Raw genomic sequence first — 22,474 nt, 5'->3', positions numbered from 1 at the left:
TGCTGTTCTCCGTCGCAAAGAGAAGCATCGACAGTGCGCGGGACAAGGGCTCCTTCTTTTGACTCGCTGGTCTACTCATCTTTCAACCCTAGATTTATGAGGGTGCCAACAGCCTGCTAGACAAGCTGGGGGTCTGGTACCACTTGGCCAATGGCACTTCGGACTTGAAGGAGATGGCCCAAATCGGCCTGCGAGTGCTGATTGGATACATCATGCTGGAAGATGTGCAGGTGAGCCCCCCCAACTTCTACGCGGTCTGTTCCCACATGCAGGTAACCCCTAGTTTGTTTTCCCATGTTGGTTATGTGCCATGAAGCTAGGGTCAGCTCTTAATGACCGCACAGACACACCTTTTTGCAATGATCTGATGCCGACCTGGCTTTGTCCAGGAGCATCCATGTCCCCTCTCGTTAGATTCTTGAGTCACTACAGTCCACGGATGCCCTGGCACATGGGAGGGAATATTTTAGGGTTAGCAGTTCCTCCAGATTACTGGACATCTGCATGTTTTGGAATCAGCAAATCCAGCAGGCGCCCTGCAAAAACTGGCCTGCCTAGAATTCAAACTAGCTACTTCATTGTTTTCAGCTGACGGTACAGGAATCTTCCCATCTGGAAGTTTTTGCCTAGGAACGACCAGGCTTGTTAAGGCTCGCAGGCATTTAAGGCAGACAACTTTTAAGGCTTGTGGACTTCAACTCCCAGAATTCCCCAGCTGAGGAATTCTGGGAGTTGGAAGTCTACAAGTCTTAAAGTTCCCATGTTTGGAGACCTCTTGATTTAGAGCAGCAATGGCGAACCTTTTGTTGTGGTGTGTGCCGAAGCGTGCATGCGTGCCAGCACCCACAATGCAATGCGCCCCCCCCTGAGCATGCACGTGCAATACCCCCTCCCTGCCCCTTACCTGCACTGGGCATGCCTCCCAGCTGATTTTTCTGCCCATTTGAGACCATTTTCGCCTCCCAGAGACTCGTGGAAGCCTCGGGAGCCTCGGGAGGCCGAAAACAGGCCCGTTTCGGCACTTCCGGTATTTCCGGAAGGCCCATTTTTCAGCCTCCCGAGGCTGCAGAGGCTTCCCACGAGCCTCAGGGAGGCTGAAAAAGACCTCCAACGGGCCGAAAATCAGTGCGCATGCGCAGTGCAGGTAAGTTTGGCTGGGGCTCGCGTGCCCGCACAAATGGCTCTGCACGCCCCCTGTGGCACCCGTGCCACAGGTTCGCCATCACGGATTTAGAGGGCTCGACCTTGTCCTCTTATGTTTACGCAGTGAGTCTAAGCTAATTCCCTGCTTGACCCCTCCTGCCGATTGCCAGCAGATGCAGAGGACTTTGCTGACTCCAAAGCATGCCCTGATGCCCAAAATCTGCTCGATTGGATAGCTCCTAAATCAGTGATGGCTAACCTTTTCGGCTTGGTGTGTCGAAAATCGGGAAAAAGTGTAGCCTTCCTCGGGTTGTGTGTCACTTCAAGAAATATCAATAATTTGGTTTATGACGGACTGGGCTGGGGTGATCACACAGGGCTGTGAAACTCGTCTCCCTGGTCTCAGGGCTGCAGGTGCAGGATGTGGGGATCGGAAGGCCACCTTACAGGGCTGTGAACCTCATGGATCTCCTTTCCTCCTGTAGCGTTCCTGAGGTAATGAAACTGACAAACCTCAGTTTATGGCGGTTAAAACTGGTTCTCTGCTGCAAAGATCTTGCGGCAGCGGTGACACCACGCCTCCACGCAACAAGCAGGGAGCAGGGATTGGAGCAGAGCACAGGCAGCCTCTAAATGTGCAGGTTTTCCCCACACCAACAGGCGTGTCAGTCAAAGTGCCTCGGCGTGTCACAAGTGACACGTGTGTCATAGGTTAGCCATCACTGTCCTAAATGTTTTCAGATCACCAACCCCAGCTGTGCATAGCTACAGAAGTCTTGGGAGAGATTCCACCTTCTGTGCTTTTAGTTCTTTAGCCTTCTAGATTCTCCTTCCTCAACCGTTGCCTTTTTCCTTTCTCCTTCCAGCTGCAGTCCTTGGCCTACGTCAAGCTTCACGGTCTTCTCCAAACGGCCTCAGCCCCCAGGAAGGAACAAGCCTGTTACCTCCTGGGCAAACTGGAGACCCCACTCCGGGCCTCTCTGCACACCAAGTCGGAGACCTTCTCTTGGCTGGTGCCCATCATCCGGGCTTTGATGGACCAGTGTTACGAAACTTTGCAGCTCCAGCACTTCCTGCCGTCTCTGCCACCCACCAACGGCAGCCCCACGTTTTACGAAGACTTTCAGATCTTCTGCACCCACCAGGAGTGGCTCAGCTTCATCGAGAAGCACGTAAGTCCACCTGCCTGAGATCCAGAAGCCAGAAGTCTCCAAATTTGGCCACTTTTAAGGCGTGTGGACTCCTCAGCTGGGGGAATTCTGGGAGTTGAAGTCCACAAGCCTTTTTAAAGTGGCCTGCCTTAAATGCCTGTGAGCCTTATCGAGCGTGGTTGTCGCCAGGCAAAAACTGCCGGCTGAGAAGATTCCTGTACTGTAGGCTGAAAAAAATGAAGTAGCTAGTTTGAATTCTAGGCAGTTTGGGGACCCCTGCCCTAAGCAAATGGAAGAGGAATATTTTGAATAATCCTTGGTCCCCCTTTGCTCCATTTGTTCTTCTTTTTTTTTTTTACACTTTTCTGAAAAAGCTGGAAGGGACCTTGGAGGTCATCTAGTCCAGGGTCCCCGACCCCCAAGCCTTGAGCCATTCAGAAACCGGAAGCTGCGGAAGTGGCAGGCGAACCTCTGTGTGTGTGTGTGTGTGTGTGTGTGTGTGTGTGTGCATGCCTCTCCACTTGCACTAATAATAGGCAAGCACGCACACTCCATTTGTACAAGTGGTGTTGCACATGCCTGCCACTTGTGCATATGGAGCTGTACGTGTATGCACATGCTTTCATGCTACTCACTGGGAAATTAACCTATTCCCCCGGGGTCCCATCCACAAAGCGAAAAAGATTGGGGAATTTTCTTCTAGTCCAGGGTTAGGGAAACTTGGCTCTTCTATCACTGATGGACTTCAACTCCCAGAATTCCTGAGTGAGGCATAAAGGTTCCCCATCCCTGGCCTACTGGCTTTTCAGTTGTGGGGGAAACCCATTTTTGACTTGAACGGGACTGTTTAATATACAAATGTAGGACTTTCAGTTGTGAGGGAAACCCATTTTTGACTTGAACGGGACTGTTTAATATACAAATGTAGGACTTTCAGTTGTGAGGGAAACCCATTTTTGACTTGAACGGGACTGTTTAATGTACAAATGTAGGACTTTCAGTTGTGGGGGAAATCCATTTTTGACTTAAATGGGACTGTTTAATGTACAAATGTAGGACTTTCAGTTGTGGGGGAAATCCATTTTTGACTTGAACGGGACTGTTTAATATACAAATGTAGGACATATTCTTTATATGTCCTACATTTGTATATTAAACAGTCCCGTTCAAGTCAAAAATGGGTTTCCCTCACAACTGAAAAGCCAGTAGGCCAGGGATGGGGAACCTTTTATGGCTCACTCAGGAATTCTGGGAGTTGAAGTCCATCAGTGATAGAAGAGCCAAGTTTCCCTAACCCTGTTCTAGTCCAATCTGTTGTTCAAACAGGAGAACCTTACAGAATTACAGAATAACAGAGTTGGAAGGGACCTTGGAGGTCATCTAGTCAACACCCCTTGCCCAAGCATGACACCCTTCCCCCCTCCTCTTCAAACCCTGCCTTCCTCCCTTCTAGCACTGAAGACATTCCCTAGTTGGGTCATGAAACTTCTTCAAGAAAATCACCCAACTCAGAGAGCACCCAGGACCCCACAGTCCTTCCTCCTCCTCCCACCCACAAACCCCACTCCCTTCTAGCACTGATGATGTTACCGAGTTGGATCATAAAATGCCCACAAGAAAACCACCCAGCTCAGAGATCCCCAGGGACCCCACAGTTGTTTTCCTCCTCCTCCTCCTCCTCCTCCTCCTCCTCCTCCTCCTCCTCCTCCTCCTCCTCCTCCTCCTCCTCCTCCTCCCCTCCCCTCCCCCCCTCCCCCTCCTCCTCCCCTCCCTATAAACTCCTTCTAGCACTGATGATGTTCCCAAGTTGGGTCATAAAATGCCTGCAAGAAAACCACCAACCTCAGGGAGCATCAAGGACCCCAATTTTCCTCCTCTTCCTCCCATCTTTCTCCCTCTATCGCTGATGATGTTCCCTAGTTGGGTCACAAAACGTCAGCACTAAAAACACCCAGCTAACGGAGCACCAAGGGCTCCACACAGTCTCTGTCCTCCTCTCCCTCCCTCCTCTCTGTGGGACCTGTGCTTCCAAAATACCTGGAGGACAGGTATTTTACCTGGTTCCCCCCTTGTCCTGCACTCTATGGGACCGTCAATATGTGTGGACCTTCCTATGTGTACAGCTAGTTCTCAAATGACAGCCATTCATTTAGCAACCTCTGGCTGTTCTCCAGAACTTCCGCTCCCCCAAATTTAAAAGCTTTGCCTGCCTTTCGTGTACTTCTTGGTGACTTTCCCGGCTGTGTCCCCCCCCGCAGGTCCAACCCACCATGGCCCAGTTTGAAATGGACACATTTGCCAAGAGCCACGACCACATGTCCAATTTCTGGAACTCCTGCTACGACGCCTTGATGAGCAGCAATCAGAGGAGGGAGAAGGAGAAAGCCGAGAGCCGGAGGAAGTTCCAGGTAGGTGGGCAGGTGGGCGATTAGGCAGGCAGGTGGTTAGACGGGCAGGTCTTTAGGTCAATGTGTTCTGACCCGAGCCTCGTTCCAATCAAACAAATGCAAAACAGAGAGATAAAAGCAAAACCTTTTTAAGGCGTCTCTGTGAATCCCGTTCATTCACAGTAAAACGCTATTAAAATTAATTGTCCCAGATAAGAACAAGTCTTGCCAAGGTTGTGCAAGGCTGCCAAGAACACAAGATTAAATGGCAAGGAAATATTCAGAGCCAAAATTCTCTGAAAAACAAACCAGGATAGACTGAATTTCCACGATATTGCCTCCTGCAAAGAATCCCAGTTCTGAGGTCTGGCTTTTATCCCTTAAGGGAGGGGCCATTACCTTGCAGCCTTACTCCCAAGTCGCCTGTGCTGCTGCAGCTGTTGTTTCCTTCAAGCAGCCTGGTATGCATGCACGCTGGGCACAGGCTCCTCGGGGTGCTCTTCATCACTGCTGCCAGCCTCCACAATCTCCGAAGGCAGCATTCCACTCCCTGATTGTCCTGGCCCCATCCCTGCCTCACACGCAGGCTCCTCATCAAAGTCCTCGCTTTCCGACACCTCAGCCGTCTACACCTGCTGCCGGCGAACCACAACACAATGGGAGGTGGGTGATTAGACGGGCAGGCCAGGGATAGGTAGCAGGGGTAGGTAGGTGGGTGGGGGCAGGTGGGTGGGTGTATAGGTAGATGGATAGGTGATTGGGTAAGCAAGCAGGTGTACAGGTACATGGTCAGGTGTTAGGTAATCAAGTATGTAGGTAGTAGGTGGGCAGATGGATAGACAGGTGAGCATGTGGATGGCTAGGCAGACAGGTGGACAGGTGGGTAGTTCAGTGAGCAGGTATGTGTAGGTATATGGTCAGGCCAATGGTTAGATGGGCAGATGTGTAAGTAGGTGTGCAGGTAGGTGGTTAGGCAGACAGGTGTGAAGTCAGACGGTCAGGTGGGTGGCTAGATGGTCAGCTGTGTAGGTAGGTAGGTGGGTGACTTCGTACATAATAGGTGGACTGCTAGGTGATTAGGCGGACAGGTGTGCAGGTAGTGGACAGATAGACAGGTGTGCAGGTAGGTGAGCAGACAGATCGTTAGGCGAACAGGTATAGTATGTAAGTAGGCGAACAGGTAGGCCAGGTGTTAGTGGAACTTGGCTTCCTGCATTGATTTTATTGGTTTGAAGTCAGCTGGGAAGATCCCAAATGGTGATCACGTGATCCCAGGACATTGCAGCCTTCATAAATACACGCTGGCTACTGAGAGTTGAAATTTTGATCCATGCGACTGTGGGAATGTCGTAAGTGCGAGGACCGATCCCACCTCCCTTTTTTCAGGGGTATCGTAACTTCGAACAAACACTAGACTAGAGGATAAACCCACCAGGGAAAGGCTGGTCCCAGTTGCGACCATTAAGATGAGACTATAGGGAGTCCTTGACTTATGACAACCGAGCCCCAAATTTCTGTTGCTAAGCAAGACAGTAGTCAAGTGAACTTTGCCCCATTTTACGACCTTTTTGCTGCCGTTCTTAAGTGAATCCCTGCAGTGATTCAGTTAGTCAAATGGTCGTTAAGTGAATCTTGCTCCCCTGTTGACTTTGCTGGTCGTTAAGTGAATCCTGTGACCCTGGGATACTGCGACCATCATAAATACGAGTCAGTTGCTGAGTGTCCGAATTTTGATCACATGACCATGGGGGCGGAGGGAGAGTTTGCTACGACAGTAATCAGTGTGAAAAAGATAAGTCGCTTTTTTCAACACCGTAGATACTTCGCACGGTCACTAAATTAACTGTCGTGAGTCGAGGACTGCCTGCATCTGTATTTCCACCCGTCCCCGTCTTGCTTTTCCTCAGGAGCTGATCCTGGAGCCTGTGATGAAACGGGCGAAGTACGAAAACATCCGGCACACAAGTATGCTGAAGCAGATCAACCACCACCACAATACGGTCCTGCAACAGTGGCTGGCGATGCAACGGCTGCTGGCTTCCCAGCGCTCGGTCTGGGCCGACCAGTAAGTGGTGTCTCCCTTGCAGCCCCCTCACCCTTAAATCTTGGAGTTACACAGGCTTCGGGAAGGGTGGAGCTTCCTTTTTCTTATTTGGCCTCAAATTTAATTTTATTTGCAGCTTAGTCCAATACAACGTTTATAAGTTGCCGTCTTTTTAATATCTGAAATTAAATTTTTGCTTTAATTTTTATCACGATGATAGGTTTTTTTTTTTACAAAATATAATTAAAATTAATTTGTAAACTTAACTTTTATAAAAAAAAGTAATGTTTATATAAATTCAGTAAAATTATTTCTTTTAATTCTATAATTACAAATCTACAAAATTAATTTTAGGGAACTAATTAATTCTATTAATTTTATGAAATTGATTAAACATTAATTTAAATCTAACATATTTTTTTTTAAAAATCTAAATTAATTTTTAAAATCTTTTAATCTCAGATTATTCCAATTTTAATGTTAAATGTGTTTATGTTGCAGATTTATTTAATTTATACTGTACAGGTAGTCTTCGAGGTACAACCACAATTGAGCTCAACAATTCGCTAAGCGAAGTGGTTGTTAAGGGAGTCTTTTATTGTCAGCATTGTTAAGTGAATTGCTGTAGTTGCCAAGTTCGTGATGCAGTTGTTAAGTGAATCTGGCTTCCTAATTGTCCAAAGGTCGCAAAAGGGGATCACAAGACAGTGGAACACTGCGACCGTCATTAATATGAACAAATTGCCAATCGTTCGAATTTTGACCACCTGACCATGCAGTGGTCATAAGTGTGAAAAGCGGTCATAACTCACTTTTTTCAGTGTAACTCGGGATAGTCGCTAAGTGAACCATTGTAAAATGAGGACTACCTGTTCCAAAATAGCCACTTCTGGCTAAGGAACTTCCGGCCACAAAAGTAGACTAATGAATTTGCATTCCGCACAGCTAGTTTTCCAGGCCAAAATTTTAGGTTAGGAATTGAACAATTGTTTGGAGTGCAAAGTTATCAACATCTGGGCACTGAGAGAATGTTAGTTAGATAGACAAAAGGGTATTTTCTCCACCTTAAAAGGTTGAAATGCACATGTTTGCTGTCGGGATTCCGACGATTGCCCTAAATGAATCATGAGCTTCGGGAGGCAAGCTTCAAAATAAACCAAAAGATTTATTAGGAGCAACATGCCAGCATTAACCCAAATGAAGCCAACTCTGGCATATGTAATTTACAGTCACCTGTGACCCTGTTCCCCCCCTTTTCCCTGGGTATGTCATCAATCACATTCTCCAATTAAGGATTTTCGAGGGCAGAAGACCCAGTAGCTTAGCTACAATCTTTGTAAGATAAGTGTTGGAATGTACTTCTGGTTTTAAACTCCTTCAGATTTCCTCCCTCTCCTCTTGTTTATGGCAACTCTACAACAGGCATAGGAATGCTTTACGAGTTGACATGGGGACTCTTTCTTCATGCAAAATGTCCATGAATTGAATATGTTTTCTGCCCAAAAAAAAACCATCCGCTTATCTCCGTCCAGGAATCCACCTGAGATCTACTGGAAGCTGTCCAACGTGGAGACCTACTCCCGAATGAGACTCAAGCTGGTTCCCAATCACCACTACGACCGCCACGCAGAAGCTAGCGCCTTGCGGGACAACCTTGGTGAGAAGGGGCTGTGAGAATGCAGACTTGCAGGTCGAAAGCATTGGTGAGGCAGGGGGCTCGATTCTTTCTAGGAGGCACACGGTAGGTTCTCGCTAGTCAGGATCAAAACCCTCAGAAGAAGTCTCCCAAGTTGTTAAGTTGTCCAATCCTGAAGTTCTCGACGTGAAATTGACATCTGCGTCAAAGGATTAAGGTGATATTTCTCCACTTTGGCCGCTTGAAGTTGTGTGGGCTTCAACTCCCAGCTGGCTGGGGAACTCTGGGAGTTGAAGTCCACACAACTTCAAGGAATCAAGATTAGTAATATTAAGTTAGATTCTGTGGCATTGGGAAGGAACCTAAGTTTTGATCCGTCCCCAGAAGTTTCAGTAGACGTTGGTGAGATTCTGTGAAGAACCGCATCTTCCCAACCAGATATCCGCCAGGTGTTTTGGAAGCACAGCTCCCATCATCCCCATCAGTTCATTGCCTTCATGGGATCCAGAAGAACATGGCTAGCGTTGAGAACATTGTTCCCCACCGAGAAAGGTCTACCAGTTGTCGATGGCCAATTCCTTGCTTAAATATGGAGAATGGGCAGAAAAAGAAAGGAAAAACCATTCCATCCCACTTCCTTCCAGGTGCCGATGGCTTACACAGTCCAGCAGAGTCCCTACCTTTAGCGGTGGCCAAAGAAGCCAAAGTCAGTGAGATGCAGGACGATCAACTGGCTGAAGAAGACCTCTCGTTCTTGGACAATCAGTAAGTTTTGTCATGTCCACCCCCCCAGAAAGGGGTATTCTCAAGGATTCTATAGTCCTCCTCCTCCTATTCTTCTCTGCACACTCTAATCCTAGTACTGATGATGTTCCCTAGTTGGGTCATGAAATGTCTGCAGGAAAATCCCCAAGCTCAGAGAGAACCAAAGACCACACAATCCTTTTTTTTTCTTCCTCCTCCTCTTCCTCCTCCTCCTCTTCCTCTTCCTCTTCTTTTCCTTCTCCTTCTTCCTCTTCCTTTTCCTCTCCTCCTCCTTCTTCCTCTTCTCCTCCTCCTCCTCCTTCCTCCTCCTCCCCTCCTCCTCCTTCTCCCATTTCTTTCCGATACTGATGATGTTCCCTAGTTGGGCCATGAGATGTCTGCAGGAAAATCCTCAAGCTCAGAGAGAGCCAAAGATCACACAATCCTTTTTTTCTTCTTCCTCCTCCTCTTCCTCCTCCTCCTCTTCCTCTTCCTCTTCTTTTCCTTCTCCTTCTTCCTCTTCCTTTTCCTCTCCTTCTTCCTCTTCTCCTCCTCCTCCTCCTCCTTCCTCCTCCTCCCTCCTCCTCCTTCTCCCATTTCTTTCCGATACTGATGATGTTCCCTAGTTGGGCCATGAGATGTCTGCAAGGAAGCCACCAAGTCCAGGGAGCACCCAGGATCCCATACTCTCTATAGATCTTCTGCCAAGTCCTCTTCTGGAATCCTCTCCACCTAGCAACAGGGAGATCCTTCATTTTTTAACCCTGCCCAGCCAGCTTTACGATTTCACCATTTCACCCGACCTTTCTCCGGCCTGCTGACGGTTCCCGATGAAGATCACCGGGAATCCTGAGGCTGCAGAAGTCAGCAGATGAGGTTCTAACGACCACTGTCTCTTCCAGCCTCGAACCCAAAGAGCAAAGCCAGCGGGAGAAGCTGCTCATCTCGGAGGATTGCGAACTCATCACCGTCGTGGCTGTGATCCCGGGGCGCCTGGAGGTCACCACCCAACAGATCTATTTTTACGACAGCAACAGCGAGAAAGAGGAGACCGAGGACGGTGAGTACGGCCTTGGGAGAGAGCAGGAAGAATGCTAGTAGTCCTTGACTTACAAACACCGTTGGCCCCAGAGTCGTAAGGGTGAAAACCAATTGTAGGTCCCCCGTTTCAGTGCTGTTGTAACTTCAAATGGTCGCTAAGTGAGTAATTGCATGTCGAGGACTACCTGTATCGATGTGGACAATGACTTGAAAATTAACCCAGGTGTCCAGGATGCGAGTTTCTTCCCTCCAGCCTGCAGCGTACAGGCCATGCATTTAGTGACCATTCGAATTTACAACGCCATGACCATTTTTCACACTTAATGACCATTGTGTTTCCCACCCACCCCCATGATCACAAATTGAGACACTTGGCAACCAACTCATACTTGTGACGGTTGCAATGTCCTGGGGACATGCAGTTCCCCCCTTGGGCGACTTTCTGCCGAGCAAAGTCAGTGGGGATCCTGGGTTCACTTAGCGACCGTGCAACGATTTGCTTAACCGCCGTAGCAAAAAAAGTCATAAAATGAGGCAAAACTCACTTCGCCACGGCCGTGCTTAGCCACTGAAATTTGGGGCTCAGTTGTGGTCGTACGTCGAGGACTTGCTGTAGATGGGATGGCGGCGGCAGTTTTTTCCCCACTGTCCCTGGGGGGCAGGGTTTGAGACTCTGCGATTGGTGGCTCCTTTGGGCCCCCGAGAAACGAACCAACGGTGAGGTTTCTGCGCCCGCCCCCAGGTATCGGACACGACTTCAAGCGTCCTCTGGCTCAGCTCCGGGAGCTGCACCTTCGCCGTTACAACCTGCGCCGTTCAGCCCTGGAGTTCTTCTTCATCGACCAGGCGAATTATTTCCTCAACTTCAAGAAAATGGTAACGGAAAGTTCCTTCCCTCATGAAAGGGGGGACAACCTGGGGCAGGAGCCATCTTGGAAACAGAGAGTCTAGTGGCTAAGGCACCAGGGTAGAAAACAAGAGACGGTGAATTCTAGTCCCGCCTTAGGCATGAAAGGCGGCTGAGTGACATTGGGCCAATCACCAGGCGACTGAGAGTTCTAGTCCCGCCTTAGGCATGAAAGGCGGCTGAGTGACTTTGGGCCAATCACCAGGCGACTGAGAGTTCTAGTCCCGCCTTAGGCATGAAAGCCGGCTGAGTGACTTTGGGCCAATCACCAGGAGACAGGGAGTTCTAGTCCCGCCTTAGGCATGCAAGCCAGCTGAGTGATTTAGGACCAATCACCAGGCGACTAAGAGTTCTAGTCCCGCCTTAGGCATGAAAGCCGGCTGAGTGACTTTGGGCCAATCACCAGGCGACTGAGAGTTCTAGTCCTGCCTTAGGCATGAAAGACGGCTGAGTGACTTTGGGCCAATCACCAGGCGACTGAGAGTTCTAGTCCCGCCTTAGGCATGCAAGCCAGCTGAGTGATTTAGGACCAATCACCGGGAGACTGTGAGTTCTAGTCCCGCCTTAGGCATGAAAGACAGCTGGGTGACTCCTCCGCTCTTGCCATCTCTCACAGGTGGTTTTTGTGGGGAAAATAGAAGGATGTGTCCACCGCCTTGAGTTATCTATAAAAATAATGCAGGCAGGATAGAAATAAGTAGCAAAGAAATAATGAAATTTTTTAAAAAATAAAATAAATTAAAAATTAAATCAAATCATTAAATTAAAAAATGAAATGAAATGAAATATATTTAACCTGCCTGAGCGTTGCCTTATCCCCCACCGGCTTCCTTCCGCCCTCACAGGTGAGGAACAAGGTCTACTCCACCATCCTCAGCTTGCAGCTCCCCAACCAGATTTATCAAGGCAGCCGCTCCCCGCAAGATTTGCTCAAGGCCTCTGGACTGACTCAGGTACCCTTTGGTCCCGTGGGCATTTCCCCCACCCCCGTTCCTGTGTCGTCGTTCCCCCCCCACCCCCAGTATCTCTCAGTGGGTCCCTTTTGTTTTCCTCCTCCAGAAATGGGTCTACAGGGAGATCTCCAACTTTGAATACCTCATGCAGCTAAACACCATCGCAGGACGCACCTACAACGACCTTTCCCAGTATCCCGTGGTAAGACTCTGGGATAAAAGGGGGTTGGGGCGTAGGTGAGGGAAGGGGTCTTCTGGAGCACCTCACCCCCCCAGTCTGAATCCCATGGATTGGCCACTTTACGACTTGTAGACTTCACCTCCCAGAATTCCTCAGCCAGCGCATGCTTTAAGTTATGTGGGTTGTTTTTTAAAAAAAAATTATTTTTATTTTTATAACAACAACAAAAAATTAACAAATAAAACCTTCTTTCTGTTCATCAGTGTGTCAGTTGGGTACACATTTCTTTGTGCACATAATAGCATTATCATACATATTTTACTTATATATGTTTATAATCCTTCTAACCAGTATGTGCTGTCCGGACAGTTTAGAGTTAGTGGGGATTTGGGATAGTTTAGAGTTAATGGGATTTGGGATAGGAATTGAGAACTGTCCCCTTAAGATAAATGCAGTTAAGGTATCCTGGGAAATGTAGTCCATGTCATGTGGTCACATCTGTAATCCTGATTGGTCACTAAATTGACCCTTGTTGGGTTGGGGGAGGCTCCCTCACTCTTGCCTGAATCCATTACCATGGAGCTGCTTCAATCATCGTGGGGATGAGAGTTTATTATCTTTCTACACCATAATGCAGATATGCAAAGAATTGGACCTTAAGAAGAACCTCGTCATAACTGTGAGTTGATAAGGATGCCCGATGAACCAATAAAAAAGACTTTTGTGTGGATGCTTTGTGGAGTTACTCTGTCTGCTTTATGCCATCCAGACAGTAATAAGCAGAACAGTAGAAAGATAATAAAATCTTATCCCCGTGATGATTTAAGCAGCTCCGTGGTAATGGATTCAGGCTATGATTGAAGCAGCGTTCGGTATCCCATCGCATTCAAACACGCCCAGCATTTATTGATTTTCAATAATATATTTCATATTCATTTTCTTACTCTGTCTAACTCATTCGTTTATCAGTAATAAATATTATACTGTGCTTACCTATTTCAATTCCTTACTCTTCTATCTAGCCAGTCATAAAACAAACTCCAAATTTTATAATAATCTTTTTCTTCTTGTTCTCTAATTGCCATTGTCAATCTACTCATTTCAGTACATTCCATTATTTTCTTAATTATTTCCTCATCCATCGGAATTTTCTCATTTTTCCAATTTTGTGCAAATACAATCCTAGCTGCTGTTAATACATTGATAATCAAGTAGGTTAACTCTTTGTTATAACCCTCAGGCAATATTCCCAATAAAAATGTCTCTGGTTTTAAATCTATAGATTGTTTTATCGTTTTCTCCAGCCACATATGTATTCTTTAGTCCAATACTTTTTACCTTCTATGCATGTCCACCAGCCTTGCTTTAAGTTATGTGGACTTCAGCTCCCAGAATCCCCCAGCCAGATGTGCTGGCTGAGGAATTCTGGGAGTTGAAGTGCACAAGTCGTAAAGTGGCCAAGGTTGGAGGCCCCTGATCTGTGGATGACTCCCTCCACGAGATGGAATCAGACCATCTTTTCCTTTCTCTCTCTTGTTCAGTTCCCCTGGATCCTGCAAGATTATGTCTCGGAGACCCTGGATCTCAGCAACCCGGCCGTTTTCCGGGATCTGTCCAAGCCCATCGGGGTGGCCAATGAGAAACACGCCAAGGATGTCAGGGAGAAGTGAGTGCGAGGGTCTGCTCGTGAGCAGGGAGGGAGGAGTTGCAGGTAGACCTTGGCTTATGGCCAGTCATTTAGAGATCGCTTGAAGTTACTGGAGAGAAAGGTGATGTGAGACAGGTCCTCGCACATATAACGGCCGCAGCATCCCCACAATCGAGGGATTAGAATTCAGGCACTACAGGATCCCCAGGTCACATGACCACCGTTTCCAGCTGGCGTCCAACAAGCAAAGTCAATGGGCAAGCCCAGATTCACTTAACAACCGTAGTGATTCACTTAGCAACCGAGGCAAAGACGGTTGTAAAACTGGGTGCGGATTAGCTTAACTTGCTTGGCAACATTCTCGTCCCTCCTGCCTGTCATTCTGTAAAAACTGCATTGGGCCAAGCTTGGCCTTCCCATCTTGAGCCCTGCAATCACACCGGAACTTCACTTCCCAGAATCCCTCACTATTAGAACTCTCGCTAGGGACTCTGGGAGCTGAAAGCCAACTTAGGAGCCTGGCGGAAAAACAGAACCGCGAGAACTTTGGCATTAAACGTAGGCGTTCAACGACGCAAATGTAGGAAGAGGAGAGGACTGGATGCACCCTTCACGGAGGAGCTTTTCAAAATCCACTGGGGTGAAATAAAGTCGGGGTGTTTCACGGAGGTCTCCCTGTTGGGAGCAACGCAGCCTGCAAAAAAGATGGGCCACCACGCCCAATCATACGGCGCAGGCAGAACTGTGTGGTACATGTAGCCCGTGACATACAACTGATTGCTTAGTGACTGAAGTCACAACAGATTCCCAAAAGCTACTTATGACTGTTGTAGCCTGTCAGCCGCCGGCCCCTCCAGCAGCTGAATCAGGAGGAGGTGTGAGAGTCATTAGGGCAAGCTGGGAGCTCTGAGGCGGGGGGGGGGGAGAGAAAATGGAGGTGGCAGAGAAAGGGAGACAGAGGCGGAGCCTGGGCTGTCCGTCAGCCCTCCGATGGAGAGTCAGCAGCCCCCAGGTCTGGAGGTGGCCGATGAGGAAGAGGAGGGACAGCTGGGCCCAGTGCCTGACGTGCGGATGTGCCGAAAGCAGAGGAGAGGAGAGCAGTGGAAATCTACGGGCCGGTCGTCGGGAAGGAAGAGCCGCTGCTGCTAGCAAAGCCCCACCCGAGTTCTGGGGATAAAAGGCAGGGGGCGGAGATGAATATAGATATGACAGACAGCTATTCATCTTCCAGCCAGCCGGACTTGTTAGCCTGCTATAGGAGAGAGGCTTTTTGCCAGGGCTGTGGGTGCTCCTAATAAAGGAATCCGTTCAGCCGTGTTTGGGGAGCTGGGTCAGAACAATGACTCAGTTAGGGCTGCTGTGGCATCCCTACAGTCATTGACCCTTACGGTCAACTGCAGCGGCACCCCCATCTATCACCCCCATCCTGCCCTGCTGGGCAGTCATTGGGGATCCGATAGCGGGGTGAAGCAAACCTGGGGGTCCCCCTGATGTGGGAAACAGAGCCCAGGGTGCCTGAGGAATTGGGGTGCTAGACTCCCTGTGGCACCCTGGATTCCACTTAATGACCCAAGCAGTCACTTAATAATAGCATCGGGGATAGATGAGTTTGGGATCATTAAGCGAGGTGATCCCATCACGGCTGTCACCATAATGCGCCAACTCCGTTATGGTCATGAGTGGAAACCTACCAGTTATAAGTTGTTGTCAGATTTGTTAAAGTTTTCCCTGAATGATCAGCTGCTATCCCGATTCCCCCAAAATAGGACCTATCCCCAAAATAAGACTTAGCATGTTTTATGCATGCACCTAATATAAGACCTACCACCAAAATAAGCTCTGCTTAAGTGCTTGCACAGCCGGGCGCCCACCCATTCCGTCTGGTTGCTCGTGCCACCGACACGAGGGGAGGAGGGTTGGGGCTGCCCCACACGCCTCACACCGACTTACCTCAGGGTCCCCACAGCCAGGCCATATACGCCCCGACAACTACTTCATGGCTGCTATTCCTGTTCGTTGTGGCCACGAGCAAGCCGAAAAAATGGACTGGCAGCCACATGGCGTCCTGCTGGATGGGGCTGCTGGAGCCACCACCACAAGGCAAGGCAGGTCTTGGGGCATGGGTGGCCTGGCTTTGGGGGTCCTGAGATAAGCCAATGTATGGCGTGTAAAGCAGCTCCACTCCCATCTCGCAGTGGCAGCACTGGCGTGCCATGTGGCTTCATGCCCCGCCGTGAGCAAGCAGAAGAAGTGGTGGGAAATTAAGGCGTGCCCTGAAAATAAGCCCTAGTGCTTGTTTCGGAGCACAAAAGAAAATAAGACGGGGTCTTATTTTTGGAGAAACATGGTAGCTTTCCATCTGAAGCTCCCGTAGATATGTACATGGTGGTCTTAGGAATGTCGTTCCCCACTCAGTTCAACAGTTGTTGGACTTGATCTGGGAGCAATGTGTGTCTCCTGGGTGGTTCTTTGGGACTTCATTCCACCTTGTAAGGCAGGAATCCACAAATGGATTTACGGAGCAGATCCTCAAATCTGATCAAGAGATCCCGTTCACTTCATCCTTCGCGTCGGCCTTTCCTGATCTTGTGTCCTCACTCTGTCGCTTCAGGTACGAGAGCTTCGAGGACCCCATGGGGAAGACTGACAAATTCCACTATGGCACCCACTACTCCAACGCAGCGGGCGTCATGCATTACCTGATCCGCGTAGAGCCGTTCACCACCCTGCATATCCAGCTGCAGAGCGGGAGGTGAGCTGGAAACGCAACCCTGGACCGTTCATCCTTGCTGCGATAAGCATCCTCGTTTCGCTCCAAACCCCAATAATATCCAGGTTTCCCCAATCTAGCAAAAGTTTGATTGGGGGATGGGGTTAAGGTCCCACGATGAATTTGGTTGGGTTGTTTTGTTGTCGAACCAACATCGTGATATCAGCCTGATGTTGCGCCTTCACACTCAGTCCTTCCTGGGAATCCTTATTATTCCATCTTCTCTTCCTCCTGCCACAGATTTGATTGTGCTGACCGCCAGTTCCACTCGGTTCCTGCCACTTGGCAGGCTCGCTTGGAGAACCCGGTGGATGTGAAGGAATTGATCCCAGAGTTCTTCTACTTCACCGATTTTCTGGACAACCAGAATGGTAAGGAGTGTCCCCCAGCCAGCGGGGCCGTTTGCGTTTCTAACAATATCGCAGAGAAACCGGAAGCAAGATAATCGAAACTTGCAGTCCAAAGCGTTACGGGTAGTCCTCAACTTACAGCCATTAATTTAGTGACAGTTCAAAGTTACAACAGCACTCCCTGGGGTTTTCAGATGCTCGGTCACTGACTCCTATTTATGACGGTTGCAGTGTCCCAGGGTCACGTGATCGCCTTTTGTGACCTTCAGTGAGGGAAGCCAGATTCACTTAACAACCGTGTGACTGACATAACAACTGCAGTAATTCCCTTAAAAACTGTAGCAAAAAAAATTGTAAAATGGGACAGAATTCACTCAACAACTATCTCACTTAGCAATAGAAATGCTGGGCTCAGTTATAGTAAGTGGAGGACTACATATGTGTTTACAATATATATCTTTATATTACATGATAATATATTTACACAATTATTTATATATCTTATATTACCTCTATTTGCACCTGAAGTTTATCCTCTTTCACTTTCAGCCAGCAAGCGCTGTGTCCCGTCTTGAAAACATTACAAACTTCCTCTCCCTTGTCTTCCGCAGGTTTCGATCTCGGCTCTCTTCAGATATCGAATGAGAAAGTGGGGGACGTGGTCCTTCCCAAATGGGCCAAATCCCCAGAAGATTTTATCCACAAACACCGGCAAGCACTAGTATGTGAAATGAAGCCTTGGCTGCACACTGAAGTTGCTAGGAAGGCCGCCCCATCTTAAGCTTTGCAAAGCACCTCTAAATAGTCTGGGCAAATGTAGAATTGTGGGGTGTCCTTGGTGCTCTCTGAGCTTGGTGGTTTTCTTGCAGATGTTTCATGATCCAACTAGGTAACATGATCAGGACTAGAAGGGAAGGGGGTTTGTAGAGAGGAACATCCGGCCAACTTCCTACAAGGAAAATTAATGGGGAAACCTGCAGGAAGTCAAAAGCCATTGTTCATTATGTTTCTCATTTAGATAGCGAAGTATCTCTGAAATGATGTCCCGACAGGACATGAGTTGTCTAGCTGTCTCTAAATTTCAGGGTTTTAAATGCATCTGCGGTAGTGGTGGGATTCAAATTTTTTTGCTACCGGTTCTGTGGGCGTGGCTTGGTGGGCGCGGCAGGGGAAGGATATACTGCAAAATCCCCCTTCCCTCTCCACCCCACTAACCTGCTTTCCAGCTCCGTTCTCCTGTGCAGGGCAACCAAAGAAGACCCAGCCCATCAGCTGGGACTCGATGGGAGGCGGAGAATAGAGGGGGCTGGCGGGGCCAGTCAGAGGTGGGATTTGCCGGTTCTCCCAACTACTTGACATTTCTGCTACCGGTTCTCTAGAACCGGTCAGAACCGGCTGAATAATACCACCTCTGATCTGTGGGTGTCCTCATTTAGGAATGGTTTTTGCACCCTATGGTGAATTGGGTTGTTTTGCGGTGGAAAGAACAGCCTGTTTGACTGTGTTGCACCCTTCACAGGAATCCGAGTATGTCTCAGCCCATCTCCATGAATGGATCGACTTGATCTTTGGCTATAAGCAGAGGGGCCCAGCCGCTGTGGAGGCTCTGAATGTATTCTATTATTGCACTTATGAAGGTAGGAGGCGGTTTTAAGGCAGGGACCCTTCCTTCCCAGGGACTGTGCAAGCGTTCAATACGAATTAGCACCCTCTCAACTTCTTTGCAAAAAAACACACACAAAAACCCCCACAGCGACAAATGGGTGAAGGGCTACCAGAACCCAGAATGGGACAACGCCCCCAGCTGACTTGCCAATTCACGGAACCGACTCACCGTGGCCCACTCTCCAGAGGACAACTCGCTGTGGGACAATTCAACACAGGATAGCTGTTCCGTTATCCGTACTCTTTCTTCAACATTATTTTAATTTTTGTCACTCATGAATATGCCAAAATGTGATCACATGCTGACAAAACAGTGGCAGATATCCCGTACAATTATCCTGTGTTGAATTTATCCATGGTAAATTTTCCCATGGCACATTGGCCGCAGTGAGTTGTGCCTCAGTGAGTCAGCGGGGGCGAGTTGCCCTAGAACCACCAGGAGCAGAGGTTTGGGGCAGATACTACAACCCTTTGATTGTCGTTCAGCTCTGCATCCAAAGAGATGTCAAAACAGCTTGTTCCACTGCAGTCTTGTACTGTAAGCTGTGCAGCCCGCCGTTTCTGTCTTACATCTGCCGTTTTCACTTAGGGGCAGTCGATTTGGATGCGATCGCAGACGAAACACAGCGGAAGGCTTTGGAAGGCTTCATCAATAACTTTGGGCAGACCCCCTGCCAGCTGTTGAAGGTACCGGGGGGGGGGGTTAATAATTGCAGCTGTTGTGGTTTCCGCAGTGGATAAGGAGGCGGTTTTCTCCTAGGATTCAGGATCTAGCCAGAACAAGCAGTAAAGAAGTACAGGACGTCCTTGACTTAAAACCATTCATTTAGTGACTGTTTGAAGTCACAACGGCCCTGAAAACAGTTAGTTTGGACTCATTTTAACACTTGCGACCATTGCAGGATCAATTGTGGTCTTAAGAACTACCTGTAGTGAACTACTAAATCTTGAAGACGGACAAGAGTTGGCCTATAAATGGTTGAGGAAATGAAGAAAGATCTTCCTTAAATATTGAGGAATGGTTATTTGAAACATTTAAGCTTTTGTTTTACAGGAGGCCAAAATGTCTGTTGCTAAGCGAGACAGTTATTATTATTTTATTATTTATTTATTTTGTCAAAAGCTTACAATACAATAGAAATAAGAATAAACATAAGTTTCAATATAAGAAATAGGAACTAATAATTGGGGATAATAGTTCAGGGACGGTAGGCACGATTGTAAGTTTTGTTTGGCGACCATGCAAAGTTACAACGGCGCCAAAAATAGTGACTTAGAACGATTTTTTTCACACTTGAAACCATGGCGGCACGCCCATGGCTACGTGACCAACATTCGGATGCTTGGAAACCGGCTCCTATTTATGATGTTTGTGGCGTCCCCGGGGGTCATATGATCCTCTTTTGCGACCATTCAACCAGCAAAATCAGTGGGTGGCCGGATTCACTTCACTTCACTTTAATGACTGCAGGGATTCACTGAACCACTGTGGCAAGAAAGGTTGGGAAATGGGGCCAAACTCACTTGACAAGTGTCTTGCTTAGCAACAGAAATGTTGGGCTCTGTTGTGGTTGTAAGCCAAGGATGACCTGTATCTTCAGCGAAATGGAAAAACGACAATTCCATGTGAAATTGACCATTTTTTTCTTCTGCTCCGCCTTCTCCACAGGAGCCGCACCCGGCCCGTTTCTCAGCTGAAAGCGCTGCCAGGAGAGTTTCTCGGCTGGATACTTATTCTCCGAACATTTTTGAAAACCTGGATCAGCTCAAATCGTTCTTTGTTGAAGTGAGTCTGAGACGAAAGCCGGGGTGGGATTCTACCAGTTCGCACCTATTCGCTAGAACCGGTTGTTAACATTCGAAACAGTTCGGAGAACCGGTTGTTAGAAGAAATTACTGGCCTAATCCTGTAAGGAAGGCAGGAAGGAAACATTCTGGTGTTGCTGACAGAAACTGCCTCTCCATTAACCCTTATTACCTTCTTGGCAGGACTAGACTTCCTGTCTCAGGAACTTCTCTGGAGTTTTTTCCCCCTCCTTTGCTGGTACTTTGCTTGTGTGGAGTGACCATTCAAAGTTACAATGGCACTGAAAAAAGTGACGTATGACCATTTTTCACACTTACGACTGTTGCAGCATCCCCACAGTCATGAGAGGCCAGGCGAGGAGATGCGTGCCTCGATGTGAGTGCTATTGAGTTGGCCACGCCCAGCCAATAACATGACCACCAAGCCACGCCCATCCAGTCACATCATCACCAAGCCACGCCCACCAACTAAGCCACGCCCACAGAACCGGTTGTTAAAAAATTAAATCCCACCCCTGGATGAAAGGAGTTGTTTTGATTGCTTCCCATCTATACGGGGAAGACCAATACGGGCCGTCTCAGCTTACAACCATTCATTTAGTGGCCCTTTGATGTTACAATGGCGCTGAGAAAAGCGGTCCTCGCACTTATGACAGTCTCAGTATTCCCCATGGTCACATGATCAGAATTCATGTATGTGGCAACCAGCACGTAGAGATAGTCCTCGACTTACAAAAGTTCATTTAGTGACCATTTGGAGTTATAACATCACTAAGTTTTTCACATTTAATGACTGTTGCATGGTCACATGATCAAAATTCAGATGCTTGGGAACTGACTCACATTTATGACCGTTGAAGTGTCCCAGGGGGGTCACGTGATCCTCCTTTTTGCAATCTTCTGACAAGCAAAATCAGTGCGATTCACTTAACAACGGTGTTCCCAATTTTTAACAACTGAAATGATTCATTTAACAACTGTGGCAAGAAAGGGCGTAAAGTGGGACAAAGTTCACTCCACAAATGTCTCACTTAGCAGCAATAATTTTGGGCTCAATTGTGGCTATAAGTTGCGGATTTCCTGTACAGTTGCAGTGTCCTGGGATCACGTGATCTGCCGCTCCTCCCAATCATTGGGGTGGGGGAAGCCAGATTCATTTAACAACCACGTACAGGTGCTGAAGGAACTGAGGAAGGTTCTTGGACGAGATGCAGAACTTTTTCAAGGGAAAGAAAAACCAAGAAGCTTGAGTTATCTTTTTTAGAAAAGCACCTTTAGGACCGACCTACAGATAAGATACACCAGATCATAAAAACGTGATGGTTTGTTTTCTCTTCTTCTTCGTTTAGGGCATCAGTGACCGGATCCCGCTTGTCCAGGTGGTCGTCCCCAAGAGTCAGTCTCATTCTTTCATGACTCAGGGATCTCCTGACATGATGGTAAGAAAGGGAAAAAAGGGGATCCTTGATCTCTTGCAGCAATTTTTTTCCCAGAAAGTTGACGTAGTGGACAGTTGACGTAGGAGCACTGGAGAACCCAAAAGAAGTTACAGGTAATCCTCGAGTTATGAATGGAATAGAGCCTGCCCGTTCCATTCGTAACCTGAGGATTCATGGGAGTGAATCTCGTTCAAGGTGTGAGATCACTCCTTTCTTTCACCCACGCATTCGTTAATCGAGTGCATGGTTCGTTAAGTGCACATGAGGTATTTCAAGCTGGGGAAGGTCAGTGATGGAACATGCCACCTCCCTAAGACCACCCAAGGCCTCCCAGACCCACTGAAATACCTCATGCTCCCCACAATTGCCTCCCCCCCCCACTAACCTGCCATGCCAGGCCAGAATCCGGCCCTCCAATTCTCCGTTCGGCCCTCCACAGACCTCCCCTGGCCTGTTGTAGGCCAAAATGGATCTTCCGGGGGCCACATCCATCTCTCCAAGGCTCCATTCGGCCTGCAATGAGTTGGGGAAAAGGATGCTGAGGGCCGAATGGGGCTTCTGAGTGTCAAATTCACCCCTCCATTTTGGCCAGTAACATGCCAGACGAAT

General features: G+C 48.2%; 1 protein-coding gene across 1 annotated transcript in view; it reads left to right on the top strand.

Moving 5' to 3' along the window:
• The window catches only part of NBEAL2 (neurobeachin like 2), an 82,058-nt gene that overhangs the window by 47,209 nt on the left and 12,375 nt on the right, over positions 1 to 22,474 (top strand). Inside the window, 18 exon segments of the mRNA XM_087948350.1 lie at positions 93 to 230; positions 2,010 to 2,315; positions 4,553 to 4,702; positions 6,589 to 6,746; positions 8,258 to 8,382; positions 9,006 to 9,126; positions 10,008 to 10,165; positions 10,889 to 11,022; positions 11,899 to 12,006; positions 12,113 to 12,208; positions 13,729 to 13,853; positions 16,447 to 16,587; positions 16,846 to 16,976; positions 17,567 to 17,676; positions 18,475 to 18,592; positions 19,210 to 19,307; positions 20,290 to 20,406; positions 21,776 to 21,865. Coding sequence (XP_087804476.1) covers positions 93 to 230; positions 2,010 to 2,315; positions 4,553 to 4,702; positions 6,589 to 6,746; positions 8,258 to 8,382; positions 9,006 to 9,126; positions 10,008 to 10,165; positions 10,889 to 11,022; positions 11,899 to 12,006; positions 12,113 to 12,208; positions 13,729 to 13,853; positions 16,447 to 16,587; positions 16,846 to 16,976; positions 17,567 to 17,676; positions 18,475 to 18,592; positions 19,210 to 19,307; positions 20,290 to 20,406; positions 21,776 to 21,865 — 2,424 coding nt within the window.

This window comes from Notechis scutatus, chromosome Z, assembly GCF_049901735.1.
Source record: "Notechis scutatus isolate UNSWTSFEM ecotype Mainland chromosome Z, rNotScu1.2, whole genome shotgun sequence".
Taxonomy (NCBI): domain Eukaryota; kingdom Metazoa; phylum Chordata; class Lepidosauria; order Squamata; family Elapidae; genus Notechis; species Notechis scutatus.
This window is presented reverse-complemented; position numbering and strand designations above follow the sequence as displayed.